This window comes from Oncorhynchus keta, chromosome 12 (genome assembly GCF_023373465.1).
Source record: "Oncorhynchus keta strain PuntledgeMale-10-30-2019 chromosome 12, Oket_V2, whole genome shotgun sequence".
NCBI classification, from domain to species: domain Eukaryota; kingdom Metazoa; phylum Chordata; class Actinopteri; order Salmoniformes; family Salmonidae; genus Oncorhynchus; species Oncorhynchus keta.
In genome coordinates this window covers 42,843,050-42,858,824 of record NC_068432.1, presented here as the reverse complement: position 1 = coordinate 42,858,824, position 15,775 = coordinate 42,843,050, and the positions used below count along the sequence as shown (strand labels likewise).

The window sequence follows — 15,775 nt, the reverse complement described above, 5'->3', positions numbered from 1 at the left end:
CAGATTCAGATCTGATATGAAGATAATTTCCCTCCTGTCCTGATTGTCCTTATATTCCTTGACATAATAGCTACAACAGTGGTGACTAACATGTTGTGGCTTGTTCTGGGTGTGCCTAACAGATGTGGGCCAGTACTGTACAGTTCTGCTGTGAGTGCACCTGCTGTCAGCTGACTCTTGGGTCCAATTTATTAGTGCACCCTATAGCAAAACATTTTGGGAAGGAAAATGAAAAAATGGTTTCTTATTGGACAAGTTCAGGTAGTCCCTGCAAGTTTCATTCCATTTTCCTTTCCGTTTGGTGCCTGGTGAATATGACCCTTGGTTGAACCCGGAGGCTCAGAATGACATATTACAAGGAACTTGTAAAAAAATTATAAAACACAAATGTTATGTTCTCTCCCCCTAAGGTTACCAACGTACTTTGACCCGTACTTAACATTGTGCCAAGGAAAATTTTATAGGATGTTTTCATATTAGGGCCTCACAATGTGGAGCAATTGTATGCTTCTGTTTACAAATCTCTTGTCACCTTTAACCTACTCTCAACAATAACATCCTTTCTTCCAAAAATGGAACCTTAAACTGTATAATGAACCAAAAGATAAATGAACCCTTAATGTTGACCTGATGCAAAGGAAATTAGTTGGATATAGACCTATCAGATAATACACTGTGTCTAGGCCTAGTTCACAGAACCTAAAACAACTCTTACAAGCATTGATATAATACATTATTTTGATATTTTAGTGATCACTAAAATGTATGCATTTTTTTCTTCAGAACTGTTGTCAAATTTACTACCAATACAAATGCTTTCTGTATGCATGTATTTGATTTAATAGCATAACGACTGTAAATGTGGCTTTTAAAGGGGGCAATATGCATTTGCAACTTCCCTTTTTGGACTTTTAAATTCATGATATTGTAGGAAACGGGCAAACGGCAGGGAAGCAAACCCGGGTCACTGGTGTGAAAGGCAAACACCCTGCGCATCACACGAATAGGGTTACCCCAGTTGTGGGAATTGTATATTGAGCATCGCTACAATATAACCCATCGATTTTTTTGAAGAATTTAACTTATAAATGCCTCATGAACTGTCGTACCCTATCAGAAACCAACATATTATCTTGTTTTACTCCAATGTTAGCAAAAAATGCAATTGTAAACAAACACTGTATAGCCTCAAAACATGGTATATACTATAATTTGTATATTGTGTATGGTAAGTAAGTCCTTGCATCCATAGCTGTCAATGAATTTGAGTGGTTACTGGTTATACATTTTTCTAGAAATATCCCTCAGCTATTTACCTAAACAGCGGCGCGGTGTTGCTTTAAATCGCAGATTGCCGCTTTAAAATTGTTAACACAGCCTACTAACTGTGACCAGAAGCACAGAAAGAGAACATAATTTCCCACAATTCAATATAAACGGTACGTCCGGGTGCAACGAACCTGAAGCAAACTCGCGCGACTGACTTCTAGATCACCGGAACAGTAGAACAGCCTTGTGGGGAAAGTACTTCATCCAGTTCATTTCGAATCAAGATCTGGTAAACCTCGAACCACTAGGGTAGACATTTTGCAGGCCTGTATCTACCGCCTTCACACACAGCATCCGCGAACACTACACTCGAGCTCATACAGTGAAACATTGCACGTAAGTACTGTAGCTAATGTTGCTATTTAGATTTAATCCCTAGAGCGAACGAACCCCTGTGCAAAGCTATCGTTATATGCAACATTGTAAGGTGCTGCAAGGACGCTGCTGTTGCATGCTCGATTGATTTGATCGTGATACATTTTTGCATTTTTGGTTAATTCAGGCCTACCTATCTAGAAAATATGTGTACTATAATAACGCAACGAGCTGTGCAATAATTCGAGCGAAACAGTCCTATATTGCGAATGAAAATAGTGAACAGAACAGAACAATGGCTCATTTGCATATTCGATGATCACGTGGACAACTTTTGGATAAGGTGAAAATAATATTGGCAAATAATATACTGGTTTTATTGCTTTAAAAACAGTATATTATTTGCCTGTTATTTTCACCTTCTCATAATTCAAACAACCACCACCATTACCAGTAGTTATTTAATACAGGTTCACTTCTTATTTGGGGAAACGGTAGCTAGGCAAAATTTTCTTCGCACCACATGACAATTTGTAGAATTGCAAAAACGAAGCTATAAACCTGCAATATTCTCCCCACCAACAAGAGGGGTGTGAACAATTTGTGTCATGAACAGTGCTTGTGCGTACGCGCGCTGGAAGGGGGGTCCGAGTGAAAACATTTTGGAACCCCTGATTATTATGGATAAGAGCGAGATTTTTATTTATTTGTCAAATGGCTGTCAAGCATCGATCATGTCACCAGAATAGGACACTCGATATTTTTGGAAAAGCAGCGTCAAGATCACCGTGGATTTTCACCAAGTCAAATTCATAATTTATTTAATCTGTAGCCTAATAAACTGAATGGTTTCCCAAGTTGTAGTGGGAGGAACACACCATATAAACTCGTGACTCAAAATTTACTTTGTTATGATGGTTGTTGTATCAATATTTGCGCATAAAGGCGTTTCCAGCGCCATTTCTGGCATAATTAATTTGACCAGCATTTAAACATCCCACCATTTTGAACCAACAAATGATCCGTCGGCATTTATAAAATAGTGCCGAAACTTCCTGTTTACATGACAGCTGTCGTGATTTATTTTTATACAGTTGACTTTACTGGCATAAAAATTGTCTGTAAAATGTTTTATAGTGTAGCTATTTTTCTAGGCTGGAAAATGTTCCGTGGAAATGTTATAGATATCTGCATATTATCAACCCAAGATGTCTACAGTATGAGGTATCCCAACCGGCCGGTAGATGGTGTTATTATTCCTTATACGTCGTAGGCCATCTGCTTCCAACTGGAATGTACGCAGCCTGCTATACACTCATGACCCCCAGCGACCGGCTCGTACATAAAACATCTTCCATTCAGGCTGCAAGGGCGTCGGTTTCCGCCTTAACTAGCTTTAACCGCGAGCCGCCTGAAAAAAAACGACAAATATGCGTACTGTCTCAATAAAACAACTTTCCACCATGCTAGTAGAGTGGCTAATGCTACTTCCTGATGAATGAAAACAGAAAGTAGCTTTTTGGTCTTAATTTAAGGTTAGACATAAGGTTAGCAATGTGGTTACGGTTAGAATCACATTTTAGTAAGAAGGAACAATTGTAGAAATATACCTGGTTTATGACTTTTTGGCTGCTGTAACTAGTGACTACCTTCAGCCAGACTGCTACAACCTGATTGGCTGAACATCAGGAAGTAGCATTTTTGGTGGGAAATTGTGTTTTATTATGACAGTTGTTGCAGTCCAAACCCTTAAAAGACACACCCTACCCACTCAGCCCTCAAATTAAGTGGACACTTTAGTTATTAATACTTATTTCCAAGTGAAAAAGGTCTTAGGAACATGTGAATTAAAAAAAAAAAATCTGTTTTCATATGCTCTTAAAATAGCAGGTACCCTTTTATTAAAATTATTATTTTGAATTTTATTTCTCAGAATAGTTCCTGATTAGACTAAAGAGGGTTTTTAGTCTCTCTTACTACAAAGAACCCTTGGTTTGGTCTTGAACATAATATTCTGTTGAGTTGAATTTCAAAAGCCGGATAACATCTAGCTCAGAGTTTATGGAATAATCTATTTTCACTTTAAATTGACTTAAATGGTGACTCTCGGTTCCTTATCACGTACGTTCACTGCTCCTACGTTTGACTCATCCTACTACAGTTTATACTTTTGTATGATCTTTGTTGTTTTGTCTTTGTCTATAGTTTCTCTTAATGTTAGTGGGTTACAAAACAATGTGAAGCGCAAGGCCTTATTTTTATTTGCTGAACAATTTCAAACAGATTTCTGCTTTTTTCAAGAGTCTCACTCAATTTCGGCTGATGCCAACTTCTGGGGGTCACAGTAGGGCAACGATATCTGGCTTTCCCATGGCTCTGAACGCTCCGCCGGTGTCACTACAATGAAAAATACCTTTGGTGGTAATATTCTACACTTGGAATGTGACCCCTTTGGTCACTTTATTGGTCTTTTGATCAGTTACAATGACATTACACTCATTACTGTAAACTTCGGTTACAACACCAAACATTAGAATGATGAGTTGCTTGAATCTATAGAGAAACATATACTTCATTGGTTATCTAAATTTACCAATTCGTTATTATTGATAGGAGGGGACTTTAACATGACTATAGATAATTCAACTGATAGATGGCCCCCAGGTAGGCCAAGCAATTAGAATTTGGGTTTAATACTTTTCATGGAAAAATTTGATTTTACTGATATATGGAGAGAGAGGTTTCCGGCCGACAGATTATTCACTTGGAATAACCAAACCGGTTCCAGACAATCCAGAATAGATGTTTCTCTTATATCCAAATGTATTGATGGGGAGTGTGTTACTACAAATATTTGTACTACTCCCCTCACAGACCACAGGGCTATTTACATTGATTTCAGAATATTTACCCCTGATACCAACCTTGGTAGAGCATCATACTGGAAGCTAAATAGCTTGTTATTAAATAATGATATATTTACGTTTTGAGGTTAAAGATCTGCTTTCACACTTTTGGGAAAGGGCTTGTGAAGAAAAATCTTATTGCAAGAATTGGGAGCTCTTTAAATTTGAGGTGTCCAAATACCTTAGAAAATATGGTAGTAAGACCAGAAGAGCTGAGGAGGAAAAGGTGATCATTAAGATAACTTTCCTTTCTCAGAGGTCCCCAGTCAGCCTCTCGGGGAGGAGAAGATGGAACTGATTAAGTTACAAAATAAACTGGATAATATAAATAGATTAAAAGCAGAAGGGCCCTTTATTAGATCTAGGAAAAATGGATTGAGGAGGGAGAACCGATTTGATCCTGTTTCTTTAGACTTGAGAAATGTCACTCTACAAATAACACTATCCATAACTTAAACATTGATGGTGTTTTTACAGATGACCAAAAAATTAATTGCTAAATACTGTAGCAGTTTTTACAGAAAATTGCATAGCTCTACGTACTGTCAGGAATCCACATATGTTTTTTGACTCACTGAATAATGTTCACTCTCAGTGACATAGGATCTAAACAGTGTGATGAACCCATCAAAGCTGAAGAGATTATGGAATCTATCAAACCTTTAAAATACAATAAATCACCAGGTGTTGATGGAATTACATCAGAATTTTACTAATTCTTTTCTGAACAAGTAGCTCCCTTCCTATTTGAAGTATTTTTGGAGAGTATTAAAAACAATGTTCCCCCTCCTACAATGAATCAGGGGTTAATAACACTGATACCTAAGCCTAAAAAACTTTTTCTGAAAGACGCTAACCAAATTCCCATATCGATCAATATCTTAACATTAATACATGTGAACTCATAGGTGTCAAAGACTGACACCTTCATATTATGGTATTCCAGTAAAAGAAGAACTGACATATTTAGGCATAACCATTACAAATGATCAGAAGTCTAGAGGCTTACTACATTTTAACCCTCTTATTTTAAAAAACCCAGAAGAAGCTAAATCAATGGCTACAGAGGGAATTATCTTTAAAAGGAAGAGACCTTCAGCCTTGGTTATTAGGAATATCTAGACCAACATGATTATTAGGAATATCTAGACCAACATGGCACTCTATCTTTTTATCTTGACGGTAAAATAAGCAAGGAGATAGACCAGATGCTTTTCAACATTCTGTGGAGAAACCATACCCATTACATTAGGGAAACTGTTGTAATGAACACTTAAAACCATACCCATTACATTAGGGAAACTGTTGTAATGAACACTTAAAACCATACCCATTACATTAGGGAAACTGTTGTAATGAACACTTAAAACCATACCCATTACATTAGGGAAACTGTTGTAATGAACACTTAAAACCATACCCATTACATTAGGGAAACTGTTGTAATGAACACTTAAAACCATACCCATTACATTAGGGAAACTGTTGTAATGAACACTTATAACATTTTCTGGACTTTACTACCTTAAATAATAGTTAAGATCAATTGAATAAAACAATTCCTAAGAAGACCCACTTCTATGTGGAATTTTATTCCTCATCATGTCTTCTCTACTTTTGATGGCCTTATCTTCATGTTGGTTTGCAATTATAATATTGACAAAGTTCCAGTGAAACTTTCTGCTTTTCTTCGGCAGGGTTTCTTGTCATGGTCCTTAATTTCTAAGCATAACTTTTCTCAACACAGATATTATATATGGAATAATCGTGATATATTGTATAAAAAATACTTCTTTGTTTTTAGAATATTGGTTCCGAAATAATATCCTATTGGTGAGCCAACTGGTAAATGCAGAGGGTCTTTCACTCAATTATAAGGAATTCTTATCACTTTACAAGGTCCCTCTAACACCTAAAGATTTGCAATTGTTTTAGATGCCATTCCCTCAGGTGTTTCTTTATTATTCAGGAATGTGTCAAGACCCTCAGAGCCTACCTTCTATTGACCCTGTTGACTCATCAGTAGGAAAGACCTGACCCTCAGAGCCTACCTTCCGTTGACCCTGTTGACTCATCAGTAGGAAAGACCTGACCCTCAGAGCCTACCTTCTGTTGACCCTGTTGACTCATCAGTAGGAAAGACCTGATCCTCAGAGCCTACCTTCTGTTGACCCTGTTGACTCATCAGTAGGAAAGACCTGACCCTACCTTCTGACCCTGTTGACTCATCAGTAGGAAAGATTTGTTTCCTATTGGTCCATTTTTATTTTATTTTACTGTATTTAACCAGGCAAGTCAGTTAAGAACTATTCTTATTTTCAGTAACAGGAAAGATTTGTTTGTCAGCTCTTTGATTGGTCCCATTCAATTCAACAGAGTGATACAAACCTTGTTTCAGCAGGATATTGTATCTATACCTTATGTCATGCCTTATTGGAATGGATTTATTGATATCTTTTGGAAAAAAGTTTGGATGTTGCCACACACACACCTACTTGTTAACAAAATTAAGGAAGTTTCCTTTAAAATTATTCATAAATATTATCCTGCCAACCACTATATGAAGAAGTTTAAGGAAAACAGCAACTCAAATTGCTTCTTTTGTAATGACCACCCAGAAACAGTGTTGTATCTTTTTTGGCATTGTATTCATGTAAGAAAACTGTGGCAAGACATCAGTAGATTTATAATTGAATTTTTTTTTAATGAAGATCTTGCACTATTGTGGAGAGATGTACTGCTTAGATTCTTTACCTACGATAGAAATAAGCCGAAACATTTTTGTGTAATTAATTTAATTATACTTTTGGCCAAATTTCATATTCACAAATGTAAATTTACAAACAAAACACCACCTTTTTCTTACCTTACAAAAATAAATTGAACTGTATATTAAGACAATTTAAATACTCTACTAAAAAATCTGTTAGAATAATAAGTATGTATGTCCCTTAAGGTCCTTGTGTAATATGATATTGTACCCCCGAGCCCAATTGTCCTTTTTCTATATTATTTATATAGACTTGTGTTCCCACATGTACTTCCTGTCTACTTATATTTAATATATAATAGCTCACAAACTAATGATTTAGCGAACTAACGTTAGCCTGCTTAGCTGGAACTTCTGAAGAATGAAAATTATTTTATTTCTACAATTTCCAAAAGATAACCAAACAAAAATATATTTACTCTTTACGTAGTAACGTTAGAAAAATTTCAAACTTATTTGCATTCATTTTTACTTCCACTTGTATGTTGACATCTCCATTGACGTTAAGTTTTCTCAGACTTTTCTTAGCGGATGTACAGTCTTCGCAAATTTAATTATGGGAAGTTTCAGGCCAGGAGTGAACATAATTATATACTCGCAAAGCCGACTAAAAATATGGGCTGAGGGGCTTACGTATCCAAGCAAGGGAAGTTTGCAAATCATTTCCCCAAAGTGCATAAGGCAGGGTGTGTCTTTTTAAGTGTTTGGACCGTAGTCCTCAACTTAAGTATATTTTCCCAGGTTTTTTTTCTCTCCCCGGCGGCTCGCCGTTAAAGCTAGTTAAGAAGGAAACTGACGCACCTTGCAACATGAATGGAGGATGGTTTTTGTACGGGTCGGTCGCCAGGGAACACGAGTGTATAGCTGGCTGCATACTTTCCAGTTGGACACAGATGACAAACAACATAAAATGAATAATAGTGCCAGCTGCTGGCCAATGTCAAACGTTTAAAGTTTTACTTTGTAGCTTCGTTTATTTAGGCACGTCAGTTAAGAACAAATTCTTATTTGCAATGACGGCCTACCCAGCCAAACCCTCCCCTAACCTGGACGACGCTGGGCCAATTGTGCACCGCCCTATGGGACTCCCAATCACGGCTGGTTGTGATACAGCCTGGAATCGAACCAGGGTCTGTAGTGACGCCTCTAGCACTGAGATGCAGTGCCTTCGAATCCTGCGACACTCGGGAGACAAAACACTATGATTGAACAAAATCATGCAGATTGTAATGTAGATTTATTTGAAAACATTGTATGAAGTTCTATGGAAGGATGGTATTTATTCAGCTATTGCATCCCTCTTTTTCCAGGATGCCCAAGTCAAAGGAAGTTCTGTCCTCAAGCTCTGGCAGTGGCAGTGGCAGTGACTCCAACAGTGAAGCTGAGACCAAGGTAAATGTGACTCTTCTATCCCCTCCCCTCACACAGCCATAGAGTAAAGACAGCCTACAGTACTCTTGTGACTGTCTTGTAGTTCAGTCAATAAAATAAAAAAAGGACACAAATATTTAAAAATGCTCAGACGGGTTCAATATGGAAGCTGTGTTTTTATATAGTATTTATGGTTCTGATGTCCATATTGTTATCAGAAGGTTAATTTTGCACTTTCAAAACAAATGTTTATACATATTTGTGACGTATTGAAATGAACCCCTGTTGTAGTCCAAGAAGAGAAAGCAGGCAGCACCAGAGAAACCAGCAGCTAAGAAACCGAAAGGGGGAGAGAGTTCCAAGCCGGGTGGAACCTCCAAGGGAAGTCTCAACCAGGACAAGGATGACAACAAGTTCCAGGTAAGCAGTGAACAACAGTGTTAGTCCATCCCCAGTACAAAAGATGCAACATTACCTGCATGTCCATATGGTTTTGTCTCTACGTTTTTTTTATTTTAGATTGGGAAGATGCGGTATGTGAGCGTTCGTGAATTCAAAGGTAAATGTCTGATCGACATCCGTGAGTACTGGATGGATCAGGAGGGGGAGATGAAGCCTGGCAGGAAAGGTAAGAAACCTGTCATTGGGGTGTGAGACCTACTACAGGGCCCCTGGGGCCTCATTTATAACTAGTGCGTAAATTAAACACCAAATATCTGCGCCATGTCTGAAAAGACATCAAAAATATTGAGATTTATTCACTTGGATCACACCATACATGCATGTTTCCTGTTCTAATTAAGACTTGTCATAAAACTATGCGCGTGAATGAGAATTCTAACTGAAAAACACCCATCATTCATCTTTTATTGTGACAATAACACCCATATTTGCTGAATGGCTTTGGAATTATTGGAATCAGGTCAAGAGAGTATCTAAAGAAAATAGCAACGGCTAACATAATCAAATGTCTTTGGAGGTGTTGGCCATTTTTCTTTTTCTTGCGAAAATTGTGTGGACCTGTAAACAGGTTTGAATTCAGTGTTTTGCAATAACTTTTCCCCGAAAAAAGATTTTCTGCACTGCCTGCAAATTCTTGTCTACTCTGGGGGAAAAAAAGGAAAACTACAGTGTAGGCCTGCTGATAAAGGTCAACAAGAAGTATCAGTAAATTATTTTGATTCGATATCATGACTATGTAAACAAGGGACTGCTCATTTTTCTGGTTATTTTGGTAGCCTACACTTCAACAAAAAATATCAACTGTCTGTTCACACGGTGAATTCTATTGTATGTTATAAACTGAGCATAAACTTGAAATTATAATCGCCTATCTAATAGGCCCAATTAAATGAGGGGTGCATGGTAATTTGGTGTATGGCTACTTCGGGAATGTTAACTTATCATGTCCAGAAAATGTGAGGAATGTATTCCACAATGGTTATGATATACAGTATTATGTTTATAAATTAAATATTGTTTATTTGAGAAATTTGACGTTACAGTATTCAGATGTAGCCTGCAAATAATCAATGGAAAAAATGAAGCATCTGTTCTACCGTTAAACTGCTCTTCGGATCAGATCTCATAGAGCAAAATACTTGAAATGGCATATCTATTTGCTACTGTGAAGTAGGTCCAATTAAATGAGAGATGGGACGACTTCTAGCCCGTCCTAACTTGTTGTAGGCCTATAGGCTATTTTGCAAGTATGAAAAGGTGAGGAATTTATAATGCAACGATTGTGGAAATGTAAATATATAATAGGAAATAGATGCCTATTTCTAATTATTTTAGAAGGCAAAGATTAAATACATTGATTTTTGTTCTTTTAAAAAATGGCAACTTATTTCATCTTGTTATTATATTTAGCTAGCTGTTGTTATGAGTAAGAGTGTCATCATATATTCCCCAAAGCTACTAGGCTACTTTTGCCTTTGTGCAATGAAATACTTCAACCACTAGAAACTATCCGTACGCATGGTCTAAAATGTACGGGAGGATAAGCACATTCTCACGTCAAGTTCAGTTTTTAGAAATGCCAACTTTTGCATGAACTGGTGTGCACATGTTTTGGGGCACATTTAGTGTTTACATAGTGTTTTATAAATGAGTCACCTGGCCCCTGAACCAACAGACATGCTGTTGCTATACAAACATATGGATTGATGAATCATTGGTTAAAATTGTTTTATCGTCATTTTGGTGCTTCAACCAACAAGGATATATTTGTTCATTCATGATTTGTAAACTGCTAGGTACGAACTAATTGACTGTCTATTATAAACTCATTAAGTGAAGTTACATTTCAATATGGGTATTTTATACTTTCATTTCTAAAGGGGCAATCAGCAGTTGAAACGATAACAAAGCTTAGTGATGGGGCTGGAGAAATGTAACAGCTCTCAAATTCATAGACCGAGCTGTACAGTCGTGGCCAAAAGTATCATGGCAATTTGCATATACTCCAGAATGATATGAAGAGTGATCAGATGAATTGCAATTAATTGCAAAGTCCCTCTTTGCCATGCAAATGTACTGAATCGCCCAAAAAACGTTTCCACTGCATTTCAGCCCGGCCACAGAAGGACCAGCTGACATCATGTCAGTGATTCTCTCGTGTGAGTGTTGACAAGGACAAGGCTGGAGATCACATTCATTCACACCTGCCTGCTGCCATTCCTGAGCAAGTTCTGTACTGGTGGTGCCCCGATCCCACAGCTGAATCAACTTTAGGAGATGGTCCTGGCACTTGCTGGACTTTCTTGGGCGCCCTGAAGCCTTCTTCACAACAATTGAACCGCTCTCCTTGAAGTTCTTGATGATCCGATAAATGGTTGATTTAGGTGCAATCTTACTGGCAGCAATATCCTTCCCTCTGAAGCCCTTTTTGTGCAAAGCAATGATGACGGCACGTGTTTCCTTGCAGATAACCACGGTTAACAGAGGAAGAACAATGAAACAAGAAACAATTCCAAGCACCACCCTCCTTTTGAAGCTTCCAGTCTGTTATTTGAACTCAATCAGCATGACCGAGTGATCTCCACGCTTGTCCTCGTGAACACTCACACCTGTGTTAATGAGAGACTCACTGACATGTCAGCAGGTCCTTCTGTGGCAAAGCTGAAATGCAGTGGAAATGTTTTTTGGGGATTCAGTTCATTTGCATGGCGAAGAGTGACTTTGCAATTCATCTGATCACTCTTCATAACATTCTGTAGTATATGCAAATTGCCATCATACAAACTGAGGCAGCAGACTTTGTGAAAATGAACATTTGTGTCATTCTCAAAACTTTTGGCCACGACTGTACAGTGGTTACCCAGATTTCATGTTTGACATCAAGCCCAGTGATGCTACTCTCCAGATTCTGTAACTGAACCTAGATCAGTGGACCTGTCTCTGTCTAACTTGTCTCTGGTATGTCCCAATGTATTTCACTGATACTAGATCAGTTTACTAACCACTCTCTGACTGGTCTCTGCTCTGTCCCCAGGTATCTCACTGAACCCAGAACAGTGGAACCAGCTAAAAGATCAGATCTCTGAGATAGATGACGCTGTGAAGGCTATATAGAAGGGAGGCCTCTGGCTGCCTGGGATTTACAATCCACCACCTTACATTCTGTTTTTGTTATCTTTACAACTTTTTTTTTTATATAACCTTAGTGAAACGTTTTTAAAGGAAGAGACCAACATTTTTAAAGTAATTACCAAGACAACATTGTGTATATTTTAAGCTAAGTTTCTGTTGATTTGTGCTGTGTTTTGAAAAACCCAACATATGTTATGTTTGAGTGATTCTGATGTAGTGAAAGGTGTGTGTGTGTGAGAGATTGGGTTTGCTCTAATAAGTAATTAATAAAAGCCATTTAAAGGACACCATATTGTATGCTTATTTTTATATTAGTAGTATCACTAACCACTAATAACCTATGAACCTGAGTTGCATTACGAGCACTGAGGTGGTTTGCCCTAGTCAGAAGCCCACTGTGTGCAGTTCACCCTGCACTATCAACTCAAACATGCATATCACTGTCCTATCTACCTCTGATAAGCATTCCAGTAAAGCAATAAAAATATCCAACCTTAACATATGTAGCCCAACAAACAATGTTAAGGAAATGGATAGTTGCTATTAACAGAACATTTATGTGTGTAAAATGCTTAATGTCTGTGACATTAATCAAGCTGTCCACTCAAAAGGAAGCTGCAACATGGTTCAGGTTCAGTCAACCTACCAGGGTATTTAGACTGGCATAGGAATGAAATCAAAGATCACATTTTTACTAATGCTGCAGAAATCCACTCTAAAGCAGTATCCCAATCCATTAGATGTAGAGCTCATATAGTAGCCATGTTTAAGAAACCAAAGTTCCAAAGGCTGGGCCTAATATAGTGTATAAGAGGTCATACAATACGTTTTGTAGTGATTTCTATGTTGTAAAGAATATTTTCTGGTCTATGGTGTGTAATGAGGAGCAACCAGAGGCTACACTTGATACATTTATGAAGTTGCTTATTCCAGTACCTAATAAGCATGCACCCATTAAGAAAATACGTTGCTGAATATCAAACGTACTGTACATTGAGAAATCATGCGACTAAACTAAGCAAAAAGAATGAACTACACTATGAAACAAAACTAAATGATATAAAGAATGATAGTAAAAAGCTATGGATCACCTTAAATTCAGGTCCATCCTTCATTGACTCCGATGGCTCATTCATCACAAAACCCACTGATATTGTCAACAACTTTTTTTTATTGGTAAGATTAGCAACTGTAAGGCATAACATGCCAACAAACCTACACATTCATAACTGACCAAATTATGAAACGCAAGCATTGTAATTTTTAATCCCGTTATGTGAGTCTGGATGAGATGAAACATATTGTCTATCAACAATGACAAGCCACCTGAGTCTGACAGCTTGGATGGAACATGACTGAGGGTTATAGGGTAATATACTGCCACACCTATTCACCATCTCTTCAAAGCCTACAGGAAAGTGTGTGCCCTCACAGGAAAGTCTGCTAGCACACGCAGTCTATGTTCTAACATCTAGTGGAAAGCATTCCCAGAAGAGTGGAGGCTGTTATAGCAGCAAAGGAGGAACAACTCCATATTAACGCCCATGATTTAGGAATGAGATGTTCTTTTGTTTATGTTGTGTACATTTTGTGTTGTAGATATGCAGAGGTGTAATGATGTTATATGATGTACTGTTTAATTGTTTTTTTTGTGGGGTTTTGTGTGTGTGTGATGTGACGTAGCCCTTTCCTGCAACCAAATCTTATTCATATTTTTCATAATTTAAAATAATTCTAAATAAACATTTTTTTAAATGCAGAAAATCTGGTGTTTCTATGACAAACGGTTGTTATGTCAGTCTTCTGTGATGTATATGAAGTGTAATATAGGGATGCAATCTCAAAATTGAATACATTTAAACTCTATATCTGACATGGTAAAGGTGTATTCTTTTATTAAGCCCATAACCATGTGTGTGAGGTGTATACTTTTGTTTCATAGTTAATTTGTTTAAGACTACCAAGATACACCCTGTGTAATCCTGATTTAGCCTACTGCAGTAAAAGTAATGCTTGTCCTGAAGGGAAGGTAATTTGCCCCCAGTGATGCGTTGTGCAGATCGCACCACCCTCTGGAGAGCCCTGCGGTTATGGGAGGTGCAGTTGTCATACCAGGTGGTGATGCAGCCCGACAGGATGCTCTCAATTGTGCATCTGTAAAAGTTTGTGAGGGTTTTAGTTGACAAGCCAATGGTGATATGTGATATGGTCCTTGACTAGTCTCAGCACTTCATGATGACGAAAGTGAGTGCTACGGGGTGGTAGTCTTTTAGCTCAGTTACCTTAGCTTTCTTGGGAACAGGAACAATGGTGGTCCTCTTGAAGCATGTGGGAACAGCAGACTGGGATAAGGATTGATTGAATATGTCCGTAAACACACCAGCCAGCTGGTCTGCGCATGCTCTAAGGATGCGGCTGGTGATGCTGTCTGGGCCTGCAGCCTTGTGAGGGTTAACACGTTTAAATGTTTTACTCACTTCGGCTGCAGTGAAGGAGAATCCGCAGGTTTTGGTAGCGGGCCATGTCAGTAGCACTGTACTGTCCTCAAAGCGAGCAAAGAAGTTATTTAGTCTGTCTGGGAGCAAGACATCCTGGCCCGCGACTGGGCTGGTTCTCTTTTTGTAATCTGTGATTGACTATAGACCCTGCCTCATACCTCTTGTGTCTGAGCCGTTGAATTGCGACTCTACTTTGTCTCTATACTGACGCTAAGCTTTTTTGATTGCCTTGCGGAGGGAATAGCTACACTGTTTGTATTCGGTCATGTTTTCCGGTCACCTTGCCCTGGGTAAAGCAGTGGTTCGAGCTTTCAGTTCGGTGCGAATGCTGCCATCAATCCACGGTTTCTGGTTTGGGAATGTTTTAATAGTTGCTATGGGTATGACATCGCCGATGCACTTCCTAATGAACTCGCTCACCGAATCAGCGTATTCGTCAGCAATGCAGAACATATCCCAATCCACGTGATCAGCTTGCCAATGAGGATTTTTAACTGTTCTCCAGATATAACCTGATTTCACCAATAAAAGCATATTTAAAAGAGAAGGGCATAAATACAGATAAAAGAGGAACCAAGAGCCAATAGAAAGATATCCTTTCTTCTCTCCTGCTGTTCCCGCTTGTGACCACCAAGTGGCCCCTCTCTCTCGCGCTCTCGCTCTTGCTCTCGCTCTTGCGCTCTCTCTTGCGCTCTCTCAATTCAATTCAATGGGCTTTATTGGGATGGGAAACATGTGTTAACATTGTCAAAGCAAGTGAGGAAATAATATACAAAAGTGAAACAAACAATAAAAATGTACAATAAACATTACACATACAGAAGTTTCAAAACAATAAAGACATATATGTGACAAATATATATGACAAATGTCATATTATATATATACAACACTGTATATATATATATATATATATATATATATATATATACAGTGTTGTAACAATGTGCAAATCTCGCTCTCTTGCTGCATCTCGTCGGTCGTTAGGACCC

At 38.1% G+C, this 15,775-nt stretch overlaps 1 protein-coding gene across 1 annotated transcript; it reads left to right on the top strand.

Annotated features, from left to right (window-relative positions):
• The first annotated feature begins 1,424 nt into the window (after positions 1-1,424).
• On the top strand, positions 1,425-12,572 carry LOC118391528 (activated RNA polymerase II transcriptional coactivator p15-like). Its single transcript, XM_035783018.2, has 5 exons — positions 1,425-1,665; positions 8,631-8,712; positions 8,983-9,111; positions 9,211-9,319; positions 12,188-12,572. The coding sequence occupies exons 2-5, from the start codon at positions 8,632-8,634 to the stop codon at positions 12,265-12,267; spliced, it is 399 nt and encodes a 132-aa protein (XP_035638911.1). The 5' UTR covers positions 1,425-1,665; position 8,631; the 3' UTR covers positions 12,268-12,572.
• Positions 12,573-15,775: the final 3,203 nt, after the last annotated feature.

What these genes read in the sequence shown, in the direction of transcription:
- LOC118391528 (XM_035783018.2), top strand. Translation starts at nt 8,632, where the DNA reads ATGCCCAAGTCAAAGGAAGTTCTGTCCTCAAGCTCTGGCAGTGGCAGT. An exon ending in AGGATGACAACAAGTTCCAG is followed by an intron (nt 9,112 to 9,210) that starts GTAAGCAGTGAA and finishes TTTTTATTTTAG; the next exon opens with ATTGGGAAGATGCGGTATGT. An exon ending in GATGAAGCCTGGCAGGAAAG is followed by an intron (nt 9,320 to 12,187) that starts GTAAGAAACCTG and finishes CTCTGTCCCCAG; the next exon opens with GTATCTCACTGAACCCAGAA.